Source organism: Lupinus angustifolius, chromosome LG13, assembly GCF_001865875.1.
Source record: "Lupinus angustifolius cultivar Tanjil chromosome LG13, LupAngTanjil_v1.0, whole genome shotgun sequence".
In the NCBI taxonomy this organism is placed as follows: Eukaryota; Viridiplantae; Streptophyta; class Magnoliopsida; order Fabales; family Fabaceae; genus Lupinus; species Lupinus angustifolius.
Window position 1 is genome coordinate 7,608,550 of NC_032021.1, and position 19,502 is coordinate 7,628,051.

Below are 19,502 nucleotides of genomic sequence, written 5' to 3' on the forward strand. Positions count from 1 at the left end.
GGGGGAGAAAGAGACGTTGAGAAGAAACGCCTTCAACTTGATGCAAGTTAAAATGAAGGGAGAAAGCCTCTATTTATAACATGAGATTTTTCTCATGTTCCTCATTTCTCCAATGTGGGACTTGAGAGCCTAATTTTTATTTTTTCAAAACTCTTCCATGTGGGACTTTGAGAGTTTTTTTTTCAAACTCTTCTATGTTGGGCTTGGATGTTTTTTATATTTCACACTCAAAAGTTCTCACTCATGGTTTTCAACAAACCATGTTCAAACATGCAGTGATGGACACAACGATCTACAACACTGGATCAATACCCTTTTGACAGAATAAGCAATCTGGTCCATGGGTTTTAGGGTTAATGTAGTGGGTTGTTGTAGAAAGCACATACAATGATGTGTTGTCTCCAAGCATGATCTCATGTTTGTCTCGAACCAATCAAAATATGTTATGCCACTTAAAAAATTAAATATTCGTGACTTTTTAAATTTTTGTTTCATTTTACATTGGTTAGGAACAGATTTGAGGACATGTTTTGGGACAACAAATCCTTATTGAGTAAGTACCTATATAACAATCCTATTATCTAATAATAACATTGTAGCCATGTTAGGGATGTATATATAATTGGTCGAATCTCATTAACAAATCTTTGTATTTTCTCTCTTTTTCTTTATTCTCTTTCTTCTATTAGAAACAATTTTTATCATATGGATCTTAACGCATATGTTCAATTTGAAAAGGGGAAGTTCAACGAACTGATAATTTCATATTGTGACAAAAGAGGATATAGAATATGTTGGATCAACAAGATTCATTGAATGCGTTGTATGAGAATAAACCAAATGACATGTATCAACTAGATTGTGATGAATTGAAGGAGAAAGCTACAAGAATCATAAAGCTCTATCTATTGGATCTAACGTCTGCGAAAGAGGTATGCCACACATTAGTGAAACAATGCATGTCCTAGTCTATGACGAACAAGTTATACTACAAAGAAAGACTCTAAAACATTAAGATGTTGGAGGATTCTGAATTTGGAACAACGTGACAATACTTTCCAAATAATCAATGATTTTTATAAGCATGATGTGGAGGTTGATGATGAAGATAATGCAATACTATATGTTTACGTGCTTTCACCTAATTCTTACGAATACTTGCTCTTTACTTAATTTTTTAATCAAGTAAAAAAAACTTTTCACTGCAATTATAAAAGAAGTGTTTTGGTCATCATTTTTTAAGACGACCATGTTATCTATCTTCTACTAGAGAGCCTCAACAACTACAAAATATTAAATGTTCAATTCAAAACGACAATGAAATATTAGGAATATTGTAGAAGTACAACAAAAAATAAAAGTGAAGAGAAGATGAGTTTCAATGAATATTAATTTTAAGGAGTTCAAGCAAAGTTTAAATGACTATAATGAATGTCTCATCAATAAATAATGTCAATAATGAAGAAAAAAAATAAAAGACAACACTTACAATACAAGAACAATCTAAACAATATTTAAGCTCTCATTTATCGATGTTATTATGTTCATCTTGTATTAAATAACATTGAGCTAAAATGAACATTATATTCAATTATTTGCTATTAAACTTGCAATCTTTCTCTTTCATATTTATTTCACTATGTAAGTGTGATTAAAAGACTTACAAAGTTGTAAAATATTTGTTGACACAAACCATCTTTAGTATTGAGTTATTGAGTGACTAGGTGTGCAAATAATACTTAAATTATTCATTATGGAGAGGCTAGGTGTGCAAAGAATATTTGGTGTTGCAGTGAAAGTTAGATTATAGTGAATTCTTCATGTTATCAGCAAACCGAAGATAACCTTCAATTTTTGGGGAACTATTATAAATATTTATTTCAATCTTCTCTCTCTTAATTTTTTATTTATTAGTTTGTAAGTTGGATTTTGGAGGGTAAAGAAGAGAAAGAGAAGACTTGGGAGCAGCTATGAAATACACTTGTGAAATGATTTACAAGTATTCTATTTCCCTCCAAAATCTAACTCACAAACAAACCCTACTTATTTTATAATAAGAGGAAATTTTCCTTTTGTAACACTAAGAAATTCTTTTCTCGAACATCTTTTCAATCGGTTTTTATGGGATGAGGTAGTCGTGGGAAAACTTTATTTGAAAACCAAATGAGTCTATGTTGAGATTAGTATTTATGTATTTTCAAGTTAAAGTTTTTTATACAATAAGTATATTATTTATTTGTATTAATTTTATTTAAGAGTTAATAATAACTAATATATAAATGATGTAATGACAGTATGAAAAATACTTATATTGTCAATACATACATATTAAGTCCATTTTTATTTGTGAATAAAATTGGTTTTAAATTTCCAAAGATTTGACTATATTTTTAAAAGTTGGTAAACACAATTCAACCTTATTATTGTACTAGTTTTGATTATTTCACTATAGAATTTGATCACGATGCCCTAGATTATGACACGTAAAGAATTAAACGGTTTATGATTTTTTATATGAAAGAGTGGTCATGGAGACACAAATGGCGTGCACTGTGCAGCACTTTCCTCATTATGAATTGTGCAGAAAATAAGATGGCACAAGCACTGCGCTGCCTTGGTAATAATGTCTTTATGTGTGATGAATCATCTATTCATGCCTTATGGGGAGGGTTGATGAGATATCTTGGCATGGACAAAGATCATTCATTTTCAAGGCTATCTCATTCTCTATCTTATGTCAGTTAGATATTTGTTACATAATTAAAAAGAATTTTTTTACAAATATAAAATAATGTTTTTATATTACTTGTTAAAATCTGATTAATTCTGGATACAAAATTTAACAATCTTCAAAATATGAGATCTCTATCCATCTTGGCATCTTTAGTGGGTCTAGTCTCCTTTTTATCGTAGACTTGGGTCTCCTCACTTTTGGTGGAAGACTTAAGTCTTCCGAAGATCTTTCACAAGCTCTCCTGATTTTACCTTATCCATCATGTATGTGTTTTAATTTATGATTACAGTTATATTATTTTTATCATTGGGACAGTACAGTGTAAAACACAGATTACTACTAATACCATATTATCTATGGTTGGCTGCTTAGAGTTGCATAAAACTTTGTCTGTAAGCATATCATATATACATATATATATATATATATATATACATATATACATATACATATACATATATATATATATATATATATATATATAAAATTAATTGTATATCAATTATTAATAAATAAATATTATCTTGTAATATATGCTAACTTATTACATACACGTTAATATAGAGTACACCTCACATAGCAGCCACACATTTTTCTTCTCACCTTCTAGTCTCCTTCCACATCCAAACAAATTTCCTTTGTTTTTTTACTGAAAACGTGACAAAAACGCCAAAAGCCAATCATAATTTCTTAAAATATAACATTACACGACCTTCTAATTTCTAATAGATTCAAACATGTACCCAACATTTCACATGTAGCATAACAAGTTAGAATTTCTCATTTGTTTTTTCAACAATACTCTCCACTCGGATACCAGAGAATGTTCATACTCTTTATTTAATATCATCCACACTTATATTTATAATATTTCTTATCAACACGTTAGTCTAGTGGTGTAAGAGTTCAATAAACCCTCAGAAATACTAAAAAGTCAAAAGTTTGATTCTGATATTTGTTGGGAGAGACATACACGAACCAAAAAAGATATTAGTTTCTTACCTAAGAAAGATGAGGAGGAAACACACTTGATGGTACCAAAAATATCTATAATATCTACAATTTATATAGTTTCTCTAAAATAATGTTATTAAACTAGGAATATTATTGACTTGGTGAGAGTACTAAGTTAATGAGTCACTGGTTGGACTAGTAAGTTAATGGTTGGACTGGTTAACTTGATTTGCATTAAAAATTCTAAAATATTCTAGCTAACATTATTTAATAACTTTATACTCTATATTACAAAAAACATTATCATACATAATTAAATAACTACTAAAGAAGATTTCACTACTATAAAATGTGATAAATAAGTTGAAAACATCATCAAACATCATATGTGTCATGCTTTAATTGCAAAAAATGAACAATTATTTTTAGAGAGTGTTCGAGCAGAAATATACTTATTTTTTTTATATATAATGAATTGTTGTACATTTCAATTTTAATTTGGGATTCTGTCGACGAATACAAGTGGTTATTGAGTTAATAACCATATGATCTTATTCCCAAGTTAATAAATGTTTTCCTATGTAAGTTAACAAATGACAAACATAATCTATATTTATACTATATACAAAGGTAAAACATGAGGTAACTATCACTATGGTGTAATTTTACTTTCCTATTTTGCCCTTAAACTTTTTAATTTCTACAAAAAATTTATTTAATCATATGTAACCACCACCAACATATTAATCATTTCTCCCCTTTAATTTTTACAAAAAAACCATATAATCCTAATTAACCACCACCGATACATTAATTAACCACATCTCTCACCTTAAACTAAACTTATCATAAACACAAAAAAATATAATATAAAGTACACCGAATACAACAATTATATTTTAATTATAAAAAATGAAATATACAAAAATTAAATACATATTAGCATACAATATTAACCGGCAGGCACGAAGTGCCTGTACACACTAGTAATAGTTATAATATAAAGTATCCCCGATAAAAATACAATATAAAACCTACTCAATGCAAAAAAATATTCTAGTTGTCCAAAATAAAATATATAAATTTTTTGAATACTTGATATCATAAAAATATGAGTGTAGGCTCTGTCACCACTAACTATAGATAATTTAAAAACATTTGATTTTTTAATCTAAAAATGATATTGTTTGATTGTTTTTTTAAAAAATATTTTTTAATTGACTCAGCTCAATCTGCCCGAACATCAAAGTCATTGATTTTAAGCTTAAATCGATTGAGTCAAACTGAATTAATCTAATCTTATATAAAATTGATTAGATAAAAGAATCATATTGATTATATATCTGGTTCATAGTTGAACTCGTATATATAGCCTAGTGTTATAACCCTGCTCTAGAATACATGTCCACAAACATTGAACATTATATTGGTGTCCAAGTTTTGGTATCATCCTAACACTTTCCTTCACATTTTGTCTACATACCATAATGCACTTTATAAATACCCAAGAAACTAAACAATGTCCCATACCTTATAAATTATAATCTTCTCTCCACTCACTCATACATCAACAATGAAAATGGCTTACGGGACCCACTTTGTAGTGTTAACTATTGTATTGTTATTGATTAGTCATGTACTGGGAGATTCAGTTCATGAAAAGGAAAAATGTGCAGAACAACTTACAAGTATTGCAACATGTTTACCATATGTTGGTGGTGATGTAAAAGCTCCAACACCAGATTGTTGTAGTGGTCTCAAACAAGCCATTATCAATAATAAGAAGTGTATATGTCTTATTATTAAAGATAGGGATGATCCTGACCTTGCCTTAACGATTAATATTACAGTTGCTCTTGGCCTTCCTTCTGTATGCAAAGCTCCTGATAATTTCTCCCAGTGTCCTGGTATGTTTTATCAATCCTATTTTTTATTTTTATTTTTGGTCAAATCATTTTTGAGAAATAGTAGGAAAAATATCGACAAAATCATTAGGAAGAATTTAGATATAAATGGTTTGGTTATAGATATGATTTATAATACAATATTATGGTTTGGTTGAATTCATCATCTATAACATGATTTGTGGTACATTATTAGTAGTTTGGTATTCTTGGAGAAACACTAGAGAGTCATGTTCTGTCACCCATGCAATTTTCTAAAGTGATGTAGTGAGATAACTTTTATTGTTCTCTTTGATAATATGACTGATAATAACATGTAAAGATAAATGGGTTGTCTAAGGTTCTGTTTCATACGTTGTCCTGTGTCAATGATATTGATGCAAAAAACAATAATCATAAATGTTTAAAATCTTTAATTGATATATGATGTTTTCATCGGCACAAAACAGAAATCGGAGGATCTAGAACAACGCATCTATTCATAACATATGCTATATGCAAAAAAAGTGAAATAAGAAGAGGACTTGAATCTTTCAATTCAGTCTATTACTAAAGCTATTTAAACTCTAGAAGTTCAAACTATATAGACTTTAGAGTATGATTTATTTTTAAATTTGTAATTATATCTGCAGCACTTCTTCACTTGGACCCTAAATCAGCTGAAGCTCAAGCTTTTAATCAACTGGCTCACAACTCCAATGCTGGCTCTCCCAGTCCTTCTCCTAGTCCTTCTCCCAGTCCTTCTGGTAATGATTCTTTTAAGAAAATTTGATTTGATTTTCCTTACCACTTTGCCTTTAAATCTTGAATTGTTCGATTTATTCAAATATGAAATCTGATGTTGAATATGAATTAATGTGTAGACGAGTTTATCAATGAAAAATATCATATAATAATTACATTAAGGTTTTAGTTCAAAATATATGTCTCGTTTATGAGTGATTTGTGACCCATTAACAAGTTTCGGTATGGTCCAACATGAATGGTAGCAGATATTAACAATTATTATTTGTATTTTGTGGATTCAGCTGAAGGAAATTCCCAGAATGGAAAGCCAAGTCAAACGGGCATAGCAAAGAGTGATGCTTCTTACAAGGGAAAGAGATTGTTAGAAAGTTTGATGGCAGGACTTGTAATTTGGTTTTTTTAGCTATAGATCAAGTACTTAAGATCTTTTGTTGTTTTTGCCTGTTGTTATTGGTTATTTTAGTAACCATTTTAACTTGTTTTGCAAAAAATGTGCCTATTTACATGGATGTTTCTTTTGCCTGTGATGATAATCACTAGACCCTCTCCTTAGATATGGAAATTAAAGTCATATTTTTATCTGTTATGATTAGTCTTGTTCAAAATCAACGGGGAAAGATAACTTACAGATTCAAGAAGTATCAATGATAATAGTTCAAATTTAGTTCACTATTTGTTTAATTAGATTAGCTCACTATTAAAACGTTATTATTGTAAAATTTGGTTCCAAATTTGCATAAGTTAATCCCAGAAATAGCATTGCTCTCAGCCTGAAAGGGTAACACTGTGGATATTTAGCCTCATACCAACTAGATGTGAGTCTCATATAATAGATTATCTTCGTGTCTGAAATTTAGGGGGCAACAAATATAAAATTTATCTAATTTACAAATGCAGAATGATTTTCTACTTGGGTGTCAACTATTCATGGTACACTTGTTAAGGATCTATTATTGCCCACAAACTTGGGTATTAACTATTCCTGGTAGTTATCAGGACACATTTTACATATTTCATACATTTTATATATTTTACACATTTTACATATTTAACACATGTGTTTTATTAATTTATTAATTAGTTTGTTTAGGTAAGTTTGTTACATATTCATGTACTATAAATAAAGTCTTATGACTTGATCAAATAATGAGAATTCATCCTGAAGGTTTTGATCACCGCTGCGCATTCTCTAAAAAATATTATCTTTCTCTTCCATCATCATGCATCAATCATCAAAGTAAGAATAAGTTGGAGTTTGAAGTACAAATGCAAATCAAATCATCAACAATCTTTCTTCCAACAAGTTGTTTTGTCTTCTTTATCTATACCAACTTAAGATCTCTTCCAAAACTCTCTCCAACTCCAATATCTTTAACAACAACAAAACGATGAAGATGATGAAGAAGAAGAAGAACAAGAAGAAGGTGCCCAAGAAGAAGAAAATAATGAGATTCTCGAGAGAAGAATCTCTAGCCACCCTCTCTATGGACTTCTAGTTGAAACTCATTTGGAGTGTTTGAAGGTTGGTGACATTTCCAACTTGGACAGTGAGCTCAAGATGAATCATCAAATGCAAGCAATGAAGAAACAAAACTTGGGAATGTTCACCCAGTCTCAGCTTGATCGTTTTATGGAAGCATATTGCTTGGCACTTAGCCAGCTTAAAGAAGCAATGGAGGAACTACAAAAGAAGTCAATGACTTTCATAAATAACATGCATTCACAACTTAGGGAACTCACTATGGCAGCTATGCCCACACCTTCTGAACTAGATGATGCTACTTCTTCTACTACTACTAATATGGAATCTAAGAGGAATACTAGTAATGAAAAGAACTATCAACAACAACAAGAACAACAACAACAATAAGATCAATAACAACAAGATAAGTGATTGAGAAAATCCAATCATATTAGAATCGAGATTCCGATCCATTACATTGTCACGATATCAAATTAAATTATCAAGTTGGAGTCGTTGCCATTAAATTATCATGTACTATAAATAAGATTTTATACCTTGATCATATAATGAAAATTCGTTATAATATTCATTTTAGGCTTTCTCAATACTAAAATCTGCAATCTATCACATTTCCCTTGTCATTACCGGCTAGAGATTGTTTTTTATTGGTTTTTAGTGCTACAGATTCTTCTAAATTGTGGTTGTGATTACAAAGTTAAATGTAAATGTGGAATTTGTCAAAAAATATTGCGGATACGAAGTATAATTTAAATCTGTAAACCATTATAGGTGTCAAATATGATGGGGTAATGATTGCAACTCTTCAATGACAGACTTATAATAGATTCAGGGTTCTGATGCTAGCCTTTGGATGGTTCCCGGTTTTATCAATCTAGATCAACCAGTTTTAATGGAAATGATTTTGTTGATGAATATGTATGTCAAAGGAAACTAATATATCTTAATCTTTCATTACTAGATTTCCTTCATAGATAATACATGCTTAAAAAATGAAACAGTAACAAGCTAAACCATATTCCACTAGTGTCAATAATCCAAAACTCGTAATTATCATAAACATATATAAATAAACAGTTTATTTAACCATCATGCATGATTTGTATGCTTGGAAAGAGGAAAAAATGTAGTCAAAGAATGAATATGCTCACTACAATGAGTTAACTCCTCTCTAGTATAGGTGAAAATACATAGAAAAGTTAAAAGATAATGACACTTGTATCCCTTTAACTTGCATTAATGTTATATTTTTACCTTAAAAATACACTAAAAAACCTAACTGTCCTCACCAGTAATGGAGAGAAGTCTTTGATCAATGCACTCTTACTTCACTACAATATACTAAAATATACCTTAAGATTTCATATTTTTATCCCAATAACTTTTCTCCCAAGATTCCACTTGTTCAATTGAACTATTTTTCCCCTTTAGTTGTGCATGCAAAGATGGAGGATCATAAGGGGGAGGCATGGTGCATGGCTTGGTATTTGAAGGACCCTTGACCAATGATTCCATCATAAATTTCTTTTCTCTTCCTTCAGCTTTACAAACCATGGATTCCACACATAGTTCAGTAGCTTCTGGACTCAGAGAGGGTGTGTATGTGAAGAGTTTACCATAAGAATTTAGGAGATGAAACATGTAGTCATACACATAATCCATCTTTAGTTCTTCTTGAATGAAATTACTTGCAGCTTTTCCAATATTTTGTGCCTGATGAATACCAAAAACAGGAATAAGATATGATGAAGTTCGACATTTTGAAGGTTATTGAATTCTCTCCTACAAAATGGCAGATATTAGTAACTCTTATTTGTCTTTTGCTACTATGAGTGCTGCCATTATATCACCTTGTAATTATGGTGTGATTCTAAATTGAACAATAATTCTCTCTATTAATGGAGAAGCAAGTGCATGTTTTCCCCTTTGTTTTTAATAGAGTCACATTGGATTGTATTACAGACCGTATTTGGACTATATCAAGTTCAAGAATAATTTTTCAGACACAAATTTTCACAGCGCAATTTAGATCTGCATCGCGATGGCCACAATGTCTGGAATCGTGGTGGTTACAACTGCACTGCGACCACAATTTAAAACCATGGGTGTTTAAGTTATGAAACTCATGGCATCTTGTTGACCATGGTGACCAAATTAGATCACAAAAAGTGTGAAGCCTTATCAACTTTAACAGGATAATTTAGTGATCCACAATTCAAAAGCACATACTCAAAAGTGAAATCTAGTTGTATATTTGACTAACTAGTTTGATAAGAATTCTATAAACTCCTCATTGAATAACTAGAACTTTGAAATTACCTCTTCCTTGTGACTGTTACCCCAATCCACAGCATATTTAATAGATTTGCACTTGTCATCTTCCTTAATAGGCCAATAATGGTGCAGGGGATTCAACCCTCTTGTGAAAAAATCATAGTAATGAGGTTTTACAAGTAAGGTGACAGAATCACATGCTAGAATGTATTTTTCACTGACAGACCAAGCAGAACCTTCAATATACACCTTATATCTGCACATCATGATTGGAATAATTGTTATAGTGGTGAACTGCACAGAACTAGTTACTTCAAATATATTACCATAGCAAATTAATTATAACACTTGCAAAAATTCAAACTTTGTCACTGTCATTTTCCCTAGACAGAGTGCAAGGTTTGAATATCAAACTTTGATTGGAATTTTAATGTGTTTAACACTAACCTATGACATGTGTAATGTGTTATATTAGGGTTTCCTGACCAATTTTAGTATTGATACATCATCTACATATATTAAAACTATAATGATCAACTAAAGTAGGGACTAAAAATTAAGGAAAATTTGAGGAACTAAAGTCAAAATTTCCTATATTTTCATGGATAAAAATATATATGAGTGTAAAACCTATGCAATGTCGATGTAAAGATTTATACATAGTCAGTATATCATTTATCATTTATTTGTAATTATTTTTTGACGAGTCAATGATGATTAATATGAATAGTGAATGATACTTCCTGCATACATTCTTCTCTCAAAATATATTTAAGCCTTAATATTATACATACCTATGAGTGCATTGGCTTGCCAAGTCTGATTGCTTGTACCCTTGTTGTGATTCCTTTCCCCAATCCTAGAACCAAATTTTTACTTGTTAAGAACCTTAAGAATATCTTTTCACACTCCATTTTTGTGGGTTCCAAGTGTAAAAAGAGAGAGAACTTTAAAAATGTTCTAATCTTTTTAATCAATGAATCACTTCACAGTTGCAATGTGACACATGTAATGAGTTAATTTTGGTTCAGAATACATTTTTAAAATGATACCTGTGCATATAAACGAGCATTCCATTCTTGTGTGTCAGAAACATTGCATTTCATGAGGTCTTGTCTAGTTTCAGCCACTTCAGGGTTACCTTTCCAATAACCATAAGGCTCTCTATTCAACCATGATTTTCTAGTGTTCCCTTCTTTCAACTCTCTCAGCAAAATGTCCCATGGTTTTATGTTGACCTCAGGCCTATATCAAGAGACAAAATATATGTCATCAATGTTAAAATGCATTTCTTTTCTTCTTTTTGCCATCACATCTATGAAACACTAATAAATAAGAGGCAGCCTAATGCACAAGGCTGTTTCCAGAATTTGAAGTCATGACTTCCTGATCACTAAGCAACAATTTTACAGTTGTATCAAACTCACCTTTTTATGAATCGGTAACAAGGAACTCTTATTTATTTTCTTTAAAAAAACAAAAGAATCATTCTTTTCTTTTACATCTTTCCTTGATACATAACAACACCAACTCATATGACATATGCAACAATGTACATCATACTAGGATAATTATTATTCACTATAAATTAATATGTTACAAGAATCAATTAACCAAATTTATCACAGTAGTTTGATGTAAGGACAAAACAAGACAAATAAGGCTATTTTGTCATGTTCTCTTGTAGGTTCCATTGCTTTTGGTAGAATCAAAATATTCTATTTATCAATCTTGACATTCTGTTTTTGTCCTACTCTTCTATGTTTACCAAATATTACTTATGATAATAGACTAGTAGCCCATTATTAGAGTACACTTAGAGTTTAATGGAGGTACAACAATGCAATTATTTGTGTATTATTTTTGTCCAATAGTTATCATCATTCAACATGAATTACGAATGATGACAATGTCAAAAATCTTTTATCTATTAGTGTATAACCTATTTTCTCATAAACTTCAATTTAAGGAAAACTAAAGTAAGGATATATCCTCCTATCCTATCGAATCCTCTTACCAATAAGAAATCATTTATAAAACAATCATTAATAAACAAAATATCACTTTGTGACACGTTACTTTTCTTAGGGTGTAGTGCGATATAACATTTTCTGGAAAACTATTATTATTAGTAACAATTATATAGAATGTAGTGAAGAAAAAAAACAGTAAAATGGGCTTACCATCCCCAGAAGGACCAATCAGGGAAAACAAGATCCATAGTAACATCATTCCCACAATACCTAAAGAGTGGTGGTGGGTCCATAGCATCAGGGCCACTATACCTATCCATTGGAACCACAGGCCAATCAACACAATCAAACACAAGTTCCATATCTGGCACCATTCCAGGGTATCTCCTTAACAATTGTAGGATACCCCACAATGTAAAAGTATCCCTTGTTTGAAAGGCCTTCTCATATGTCTCCAAATATGCTTTCCCATTCAATATCACTAACTTGAAATTTGCTGTTTCTTTAGCCCTATCAACCATTTCCTTTGTTATTCCAATGTGGGCCCATGGCCTAAGATCTTCATGGATCCAACGGAAGTAGTCTGGACACGTGGCAGATGGTGAAAGGTCATCATTGTCCTTTGTGGTTGGGTAATTGGTGGGGCATGATTTGGTGAGGTTGTGGGTATTGCAGTCCAAAGGGATCTCAATTTGGTTATGAGGGTTTTTGGGTATTTCATGTCCTAAGAAAGGACGCGTGTCGTATATTTTGGAAGTTAGAAGTGGTTTGGTAGATGAGTCTCTTGAAAGGAGCTGTTAAACAACACAAATTACAGTTTTAGATTGTCAAATGTGAATGAGATTAAATATCCTTCAAAATTGTGACATAGAAGATCAGATAATTAAATATTGTATAGGGTGAAAGATTAAAATTCAATTTTTATGAGATCCACACTTATTTAAATGTGTAACCAAACACAAAAACAAAATTAATTCCTTAATCATACCTATAAATAAAGATGGAAACATATTAAACTATCTACCAGGGATCTAATACATATCTTTTGTCAAGTCAAGTTAAGTAAGACATTTTTAATAAATAGAGGAGACTTCTAATGTCATATGCATTGTTCTCTTTACTCTATGATAAGGCACACACAGATTATATTAAATTTTTTGTACTATCAACAATATATTTTAGCATATGAGTAAAGAATTAATCTCTTTCGATGTATGTAGTTGCTCCTCCCAATAAATATTGTTTCCAGTAATCGAATCATTGACCTTTTAATTATTATGGGATCTAACGAGATCTTATGTTATTGGACTAAGATCTTGTTAATACATTAGATTTCAAAGCATACCAATAGTATACTGTAAACGAGGCAATTAATATAGTTTGAAGTAAAGTTCTACATTTTAAATTAAGAATTTTAAATTTTACATCTCATATAAAATTACAAAAAATTAGTGTTACCCCAATTATTTTAGGGAATAGTGTAAGATCATTACTTCTAAGTAAAAATAGTATAAATTAGCTTAGGTCCCCTCTTTAAATTGAGTTAAACTGATACATGTCTTATGTAGTCACAATCAATTTGATTAACCATTAAAAAATTATTTCATCAGATTCTAATTGGGCACTTGTCTACATGTGACCATAAAATATTTTTCTAAGTTACACAACCAATGGGCTTCTACCTCACTTAACTCTATTAAAGTTTGAGCTTAAAAATTAGAATTATACCTAAGTATCTCTGCAAATAACATAATATGATGTGACTATTCTTAACCTTTAAATGTAATGAGATAATAATTTTACCCTTATATATAAAATAAATGCAATAGTTTTTGTCTTTAGTATGGGATATGATTATTATCCACACTTTTAAAGCAGAAGAGTTGCTTGAAAAGTCAGCTGAAATTATTAAACCTAGTTAGGGGCAGTCCAGTTCTAACCTACTACCGTTTAATCAGCACAATTAATGTGGTAAGGCAAAAAAACAAAGTTAGGGGTCCAATATGCATGAAACAAGTGACACATAATTGCAAAGTTCAAAAATATGTGAAAGTCATGTGTGGGTCCCATGTTCATGGCGTGTCATCAAAATTTGAAGCACATGTGATCTTTTCTATGACTTTATTACTACTTTTACGGTATAATTTACGTTCTTGGGATCTCTTTGTCAGGTTAGCCGACACCGTAACATATTAGAACCCAACTAAAATATAGATAATAATTTTTATACTGCTTAATATCATTTTTATTTTATTTGTATCCTATAATATCTATTTTTCTGCAACATTTATATTTCTTTTGACATAATAAGAAACAAAATAAAAATATTTTTATGAACAACTATTATGTTACTTTTAGATCACTGAGATTTGAATATCATTCTTCATACTCGTATAAGAAGATAAATAAGTTATATTCTTTATCTACTAAAAAAATAATATGTGTATTATTAGTTGATTATTTTCTACTTCTAAAAACTAAGAAGTTATGACACAATTTGATTTTAATGGTTGTGGCATAAAACTTATCTCTCATAAGAATATATATTTTATTCTCTTTGAATACTATATAGTAATATTCTGTATTAATTAATTTGTATTCTTTTGAGAAACTGTCATTTCAAATTCTGAAACTTAATTTATAATAAAATTAATTTCTTTAATGAGAAAAATGTTTCTCATTAGTAAATAAAAGAAAAAGAAGATTTTTCTCTGGAAAACCGTAAAATCTTTATTCATCTATGAACACTGATTGCCGATGCCCTATTGAAGAGTCAAAGCTGAACATGTTACCTACCTCAATTGCATTTTTAAATTTGTTTGCCAGACTTAATTCCACTATTATTCATATTATTAATTTGTGTATGCAATATTTTTTGTAATCAGTTAAAATGTCTAGATAAAGTCAAACTAAGAATATTGGTTAGAGTCTTTTTAATTTTTTTTAATTTTAAAGAAGTACGAAGTATTTGAATTCATACTTTCTAGTGTAAAGTTTATTGTTCGAATCCTTAATCATTATTCTGAGGTACTAGTCAATGATATTTAGTTTAATTTGTTCTACCCAGTTTAACTCAGATTTCCAATATTATTCATATCTTTTTTGTACACCATATTCCTTTATAAATGTTTATTTTATAAATAAAAATATATATAACTAGTGTTATTACTGCTGTATCGGTCACCAATTAGGATACTTGTATAGTGGTATAGCGACTCATAAGGTAGTTTACTACTTAAATCACATACCGGCAAAATTAGATATAAATATATAATATATTAACATTAATGTTGAAAAATCAATAAAAAACCAATATTTTTTATTTTCATTAAAAAATTAGTTTTAAATAAAAACCGATCGGTATAACCGTATGGTTCAATTAAAAATCAGTCAGTACGACCAGTTTTAGCCGGTTTTAATCGGCATGATTGCATATCCGATATAATTATTTTACCTGAAACAATTTCAATAACACTGCATATGACTACTAGATTTAGGACTAAAAGATGATATGACATACATATATTTTTAAAGTTAAAAAATGGTATGATTAAAAGATTGGTATTATTAAAAATAAATGTTATATTCTTATATTAAATTCTCTTATAAATTCTTCAGAAAAATATGATATATTATAAGTAAATCAATTATTATCACTTTATGATTTTAGTGGATAAAAGAATTTGCAACTTGCAACAAAATTTAGTATAAGGATATAAAATTTAATGTAAGGATATATCATTTAAAGATTTCCTCCGGAGGAATTTCCGTTGTCTGTGTACTGTTTTAGAAAACAGTAACGTGGGAAACAAACAAACAACGTTGACATTTGAAAACTCATACACCCAAATCCAAACAACCACGGGACACAAAAACAGGGTAATATAGTAAATAACTCACATGTGTGTCGAGCATGCGCGTGTAAAATAACGCGCCGACGATGAGGACAACCGAGAAGACCACCAGCACCGTGGATCTCGACAATGTCTTGATAAATTGCCACCAGATTCCGTCTCTGAAATGACGAGGAAGCCCCCATCCATTATTCTCATGCTCAACCATAATGTTCTTCTCTCTCATATAACTCTGTCTTCTATCTATGTTAATGCTTTTGTCCTTCTTTGATTCACCACCCTTTTCAGGTTTTGAGCTTCTTCTCCCTGTAATGATTCAAAGATGCAAACTTTAATGCGTTTCCTTAATTGGGTAGTTGAATTTTACATAATTCGATAAATATAGAAGAAAATCATTGCAAGCAAAGATAAATAGATATACAAAAGAAATGAACCTGGAATTTTTTTCTTGTGTTTTAATTATGTAGAATTGAGTTGACAAAAAAAGATAATGGGTTTGAGTTGGAATCTTAAAAAGATGGCTATTTTTTTTTCCACAAACCAAGGGCATCTAGATCGGAGATTTAAAAGGATAGATATGAGAAAAAAAGGAAACATACGAAAGAGGGAGAAAGATTTTGTACAATTAGAGAAAAAGGGAAAGAAAGAGTTATATAAACAAAGAAATCATGAACAAGGAGAGAGAAAGTGAAATTGAGACTTTTTTTAATCTTTTTGTGAGGTTGAATCTCATGAGAGTATGTAGGTACATGTCTCTATCTAACTCTACTGTTTTATTTGATTGCTATTTGCTTTCGTGATTTATGAAATATGAAATAAAATGGGAGGAGTACTTAGGAGGACTCTTATGTCTTTTTGGGAAATGATATTTGATGGCCAAAATTTGGTGAATGTACACGCAAGTTGGAGAACTACCAATGCTAATATTGGAAATTTAGTTATTGTCTCATGCACTCCTCAAGCATTTTTCATCTATTTTTTGTTTTCACATCTTATGTGGGATGGTTGAAGGAATAATTTCTAAATAAGTGATGCCAACCGCTTTAGATGGTTGGCTTTTTCCATATGACCATTCTTGATTGAAATTTAATTTACTCGTTTAATGTAACTTGTTTATGAAATTTGTATATTTATGTCACGGTTTTGTGCGAATATGGAATGAAATATATATGAATGAGTTATGGAATGAAAGGAATATGGTTGCGGATGGTTTTAGTGTGTGGAACAGTTTTATTGCGTGAAACAGATTTGTGTATATTTTTGGGTATGGATAAAAGAATGTGATTAAGGAATGAAGGGTGAGATGGCGCCACAAATATAAGATGTTTTGTTACCTTATGAAGTTTGCCACAAGAAGGGATTCTTAATAAGAACAATGGTTACGGCGCCACACCAAATTGGTAATAAGTATCATTGGCAATTTGGGTCATGCCCATGGGGCCTCCCGTACGTTTTGGGCGAGCATGATATGAAACATGTGTCTATCTGCCCTAAAATGCTCGCACAACATGCTCTTTTCGCCCACATGCATTTCAAACGGGCGGGTAGGGCGACCCATGAGCATCAATGAATACTACAATAAGAAATTTTATAGGTCAAGTATTGGAAAAGTAATTGAATATTCTAACCATACTTGACACAGTTACATAAGGCAAGGATGTTAGAATTTCTAACAATTTATGAGTCACAAATATAATTCTATGATTGTGTTATGACCATTATGTAATTAGCCAAAATATATAAAATGATCTTCAGTAATTAATTTGGTGGCTAAGGGCATATGTGTCATGAAATAATATAAGTGTGGATACCTTTAGACAATTTCTGATTTGATGAAGGGACTGAATCAGAATTATTGCAACTAAAGTAGTAACCACTACGAGGTTACTTTTATGGGTTATGGTCCCCATTTGTAGAGCAACAGGTTTTAAGGTGTAGGGTTGAGGAGAATAAGGGTGGATTAGGATAGTGTTATCCATAAGGATAAACACTATCAAGTCATCCATAAGGAAAATATAAGGCAACCTCTCCTCTTCAAGAATTTTTTCTGGAAAGTAAGGCACACTCTAACCTTTTGGCACTCTCTCAAGTTAAGGCATTCTCATTTCCCTCTAGAGAAGCATAAGGAAAACCATTCGGGCTCTAACATCTAGAAGATCATCGCACCCTCACACCATCGAGATTCCGGAAATGGCTCAACAAAGTATGTTCTTCATCTTCACCATGAACTCATTTGGGGTTTCTTCGGTCTGCACTATGATTGTTCCATTTGGGTTTATGTATGGGCATAAACATTAGTTTATGGGAACAAAGTCATGGTCATAAGGGCTTCCGCGTTTAATCTATGGATTTCGGATGGAGAAATTCTCCAACAAGTGGTATCAGAGCCACCCTAATTTGATTCATGTGTGAAATTAGGGTTCTTGCTTTTCATCCCCAAATCTGGTTTGATTTAGGGTTTTGATGTGTTCATTTTTGTTATGCCATGAATCGATTAAGAAAAACATTTATGCTTATCCATATGAAAATAAAAGGATTTGAAATGAATAAATGTTGTTTTATCTACTATTTTTCTTGAATTTCTGGGCGATTTTTCGAAGAACAGCGATGCAGAAATTGCACTGTTCGTCTTCTGTCGTAGTGCTCTCGCCCAAGCGAGAGTGGCTCGCTCAAGCGAGAGACAAACATAAGCATTGCCTTCTATTGCGCTTAAGCGAGGAGATACTCTCCCAAGCGACAGCTCGCCCAAGCGAGTGTATGAGCGACATAAGGCTCGCTCAAGCAAGAAGGTCTCGCTCAAGCGAGAGACAAACATAAGCATTGGCTTCTATTGCGCTCAAGCCAGAGTACCTCGCTCAAGCGAGGGTACCTCGCCCAAACGAGAAAGTACCTCGCCCAAGCGAGAGTACAATAAAGTTTAGGGGGCTTTGGTATCTTTGTGCATTGGTTTTAATTGTTATTTGGTTGTCCATTAAGGTTGTCTATTGTTTCAAGTGAGCCAAATGAAGTGAAATGTCGCCAAAGTGACCTCTTTCATAGATATAACTCAGGAGGAATATCATATGTAAGTGTGTACGATTATTCATGCGGGTATTAGCTGGCCCAAAGGAAATTTAATATTTGGCCGAAGATCATACACACCTATGATGATAAACATGTTATAATTTTAAAGTTTTATACCTGTGACTGATGATCCAATCCAAAGAGGGATTCGTCAGTTGACATGCCTTATTATGAATGTTTGATCATTACAACAAGAGTACCACTTGCAGTTAATATCAATGTCCAAAGACTTGATGTTAATGGTGCACTAGGTATCTTGAATTGGACATACCATTGTTTAAGCACATTGATAATTTTAAGTTGTGAGCATATTTTAATATTTTGTCTTTTGTTTGAATCAACTACATCAATTGCTTCCATATCTGCAAATTTAAATTCAGTTTCGGTCCTTAATGGTGAAAATTTTAAGGACTGGAAAGAGAACATGTAAATTGTTATTAGCTGCATGGATCTGGACTATGCATTAAGGGTAGAGCAATCTCCTTCTCCTTTGGAATCCAGTGCCTCTGAAGAGAA

General features: G+C 31.2%; 3 protein-coding genes across 6 annotated transcripts; 2 read left to right on the plus strand and 1 right to left on the minus strand.

Annotated features, from left to right (window-relative positions):
- Positions 5,109-6,862, plus strand: LOC109363354 (protein YLS3-like). Of its 2 annotated transcripts, none has more exons than XM_019609594.1 (3): positions 5,109-5,595; positions 6,225-6,338; positions 6,627-6,862. In XM_019609594.1, exons 1-3 carry the CDS (start codon positions 5,262-5,264, stop codon positions 6,740-6,742), a joined length of 564 nt encoding a protein of 187 aa, XP_019465139.1. In that variant the 5' UTR covers positions 5,109-5,261; the 3' UTR covers positions 6,743-6,862. The 2 variants fall into 2 exon arrangements, with proteins under 2 accessions (XP_019465139.1, XP_019465137.1); XM_019609592.1 differs by having other exon boundaries at positions 5,115-5,595; positions 6,621-6,862.
- LOC109363552 (homeobox protein knotted-1-like 2) lies at positions 7,715-8,197 on the plus strand (the record flags this gene model as incomplete). The annotated part of the gene is made up of 1 exon (XM_019609812.1): positions 7,715-8,197. A coding segment is annotated over one exon (483 nt), but the record flags the coding sequence as incomplete, so codon positions are not given.
- LOC109325963 (O-glucosyltransferase rumi homolog) lies at positions 8,911-16,701 on the minus strand. Of its 3 annotated transcripts, none has more exons than XM_019558606.1 (8): positions 16,358-16,701; positions 15,970-16,229; positions 12,280-12,866; positions 11,149-11,341; positions 10,891-10,955; positions 10,142-10,352; positions 9,150-9,535; positions 8,911-8,968 (listed from the first exon to the last, which is right to left on the minus strand). In XM_019558606.1, exons 2-7 carry the CDS (start codon positions 16,147-16,149, stop codon positions 9,176-9,178), a joined length of 1,596 nt encoding a protein of 531 aa, XP_019414151.1. In that variant the 5' UTR covers positions 16,150-16,229; positions 16,358-16,701; the 3' UTR covers positions 8,911-8,968; positions 9,150-9,175. The 3 variants fall into 3 exon arrangements, with proteins under 3 accessions (XP_019414151.1, XP_019414153.1, XP_019414152.1); XM_019558608.1 differs by having other exon boundaries at positions 12,280-12,863; positions 16,358-16,700; XM_019558607.1 differs by lacking the exon at positions 16,358-16,701 and having other exon boundaries at positions 15,970-16,234.

Coding starts and splice junctions, on each gene's coding strand:
- LOC109363354 (XM_019609592.1), top strand. CDS start 5,262: ATGAAAATGGCTTACGGGACCCACTTTGTAGTGTTAACTATTGTATTG. Junction 5,596..6,224: donor TAATTTCTCCCAGTGTCCTG/GTATGTTTTATC, acceptor TTATATCTGCAG/CACTTCTTCACTTGGACCCT. Junction 6,339..6,620: donor TCCTTCTCCCAGTCCTTCTG/GTAATGATTCTT, acceptor TTGTGGATTCAG/CTGAAGGAAATTCCCAGAAT.
- LOC109325963 (XM_019558606.1), bottom strand. CDS start 16,149: ATGAGAGAGAAGAACATTATGGTTGAGCATGAGAATAATGGATGGGGG. Junction 11,342..12,279: donor GATTGGTCCTTCTGGGGATG/GTAAGCCCATTT, acceptor CTCTTGATATAG/GCCTGAGGTCAACATAAAAC. Junction 9,536..10,141: donor GTAACAGTCACAAGGAAGAG/GTAATTTCAAAG, acceptor GGTATTCATCAG/GCACAAAATATTGGAAAAGC.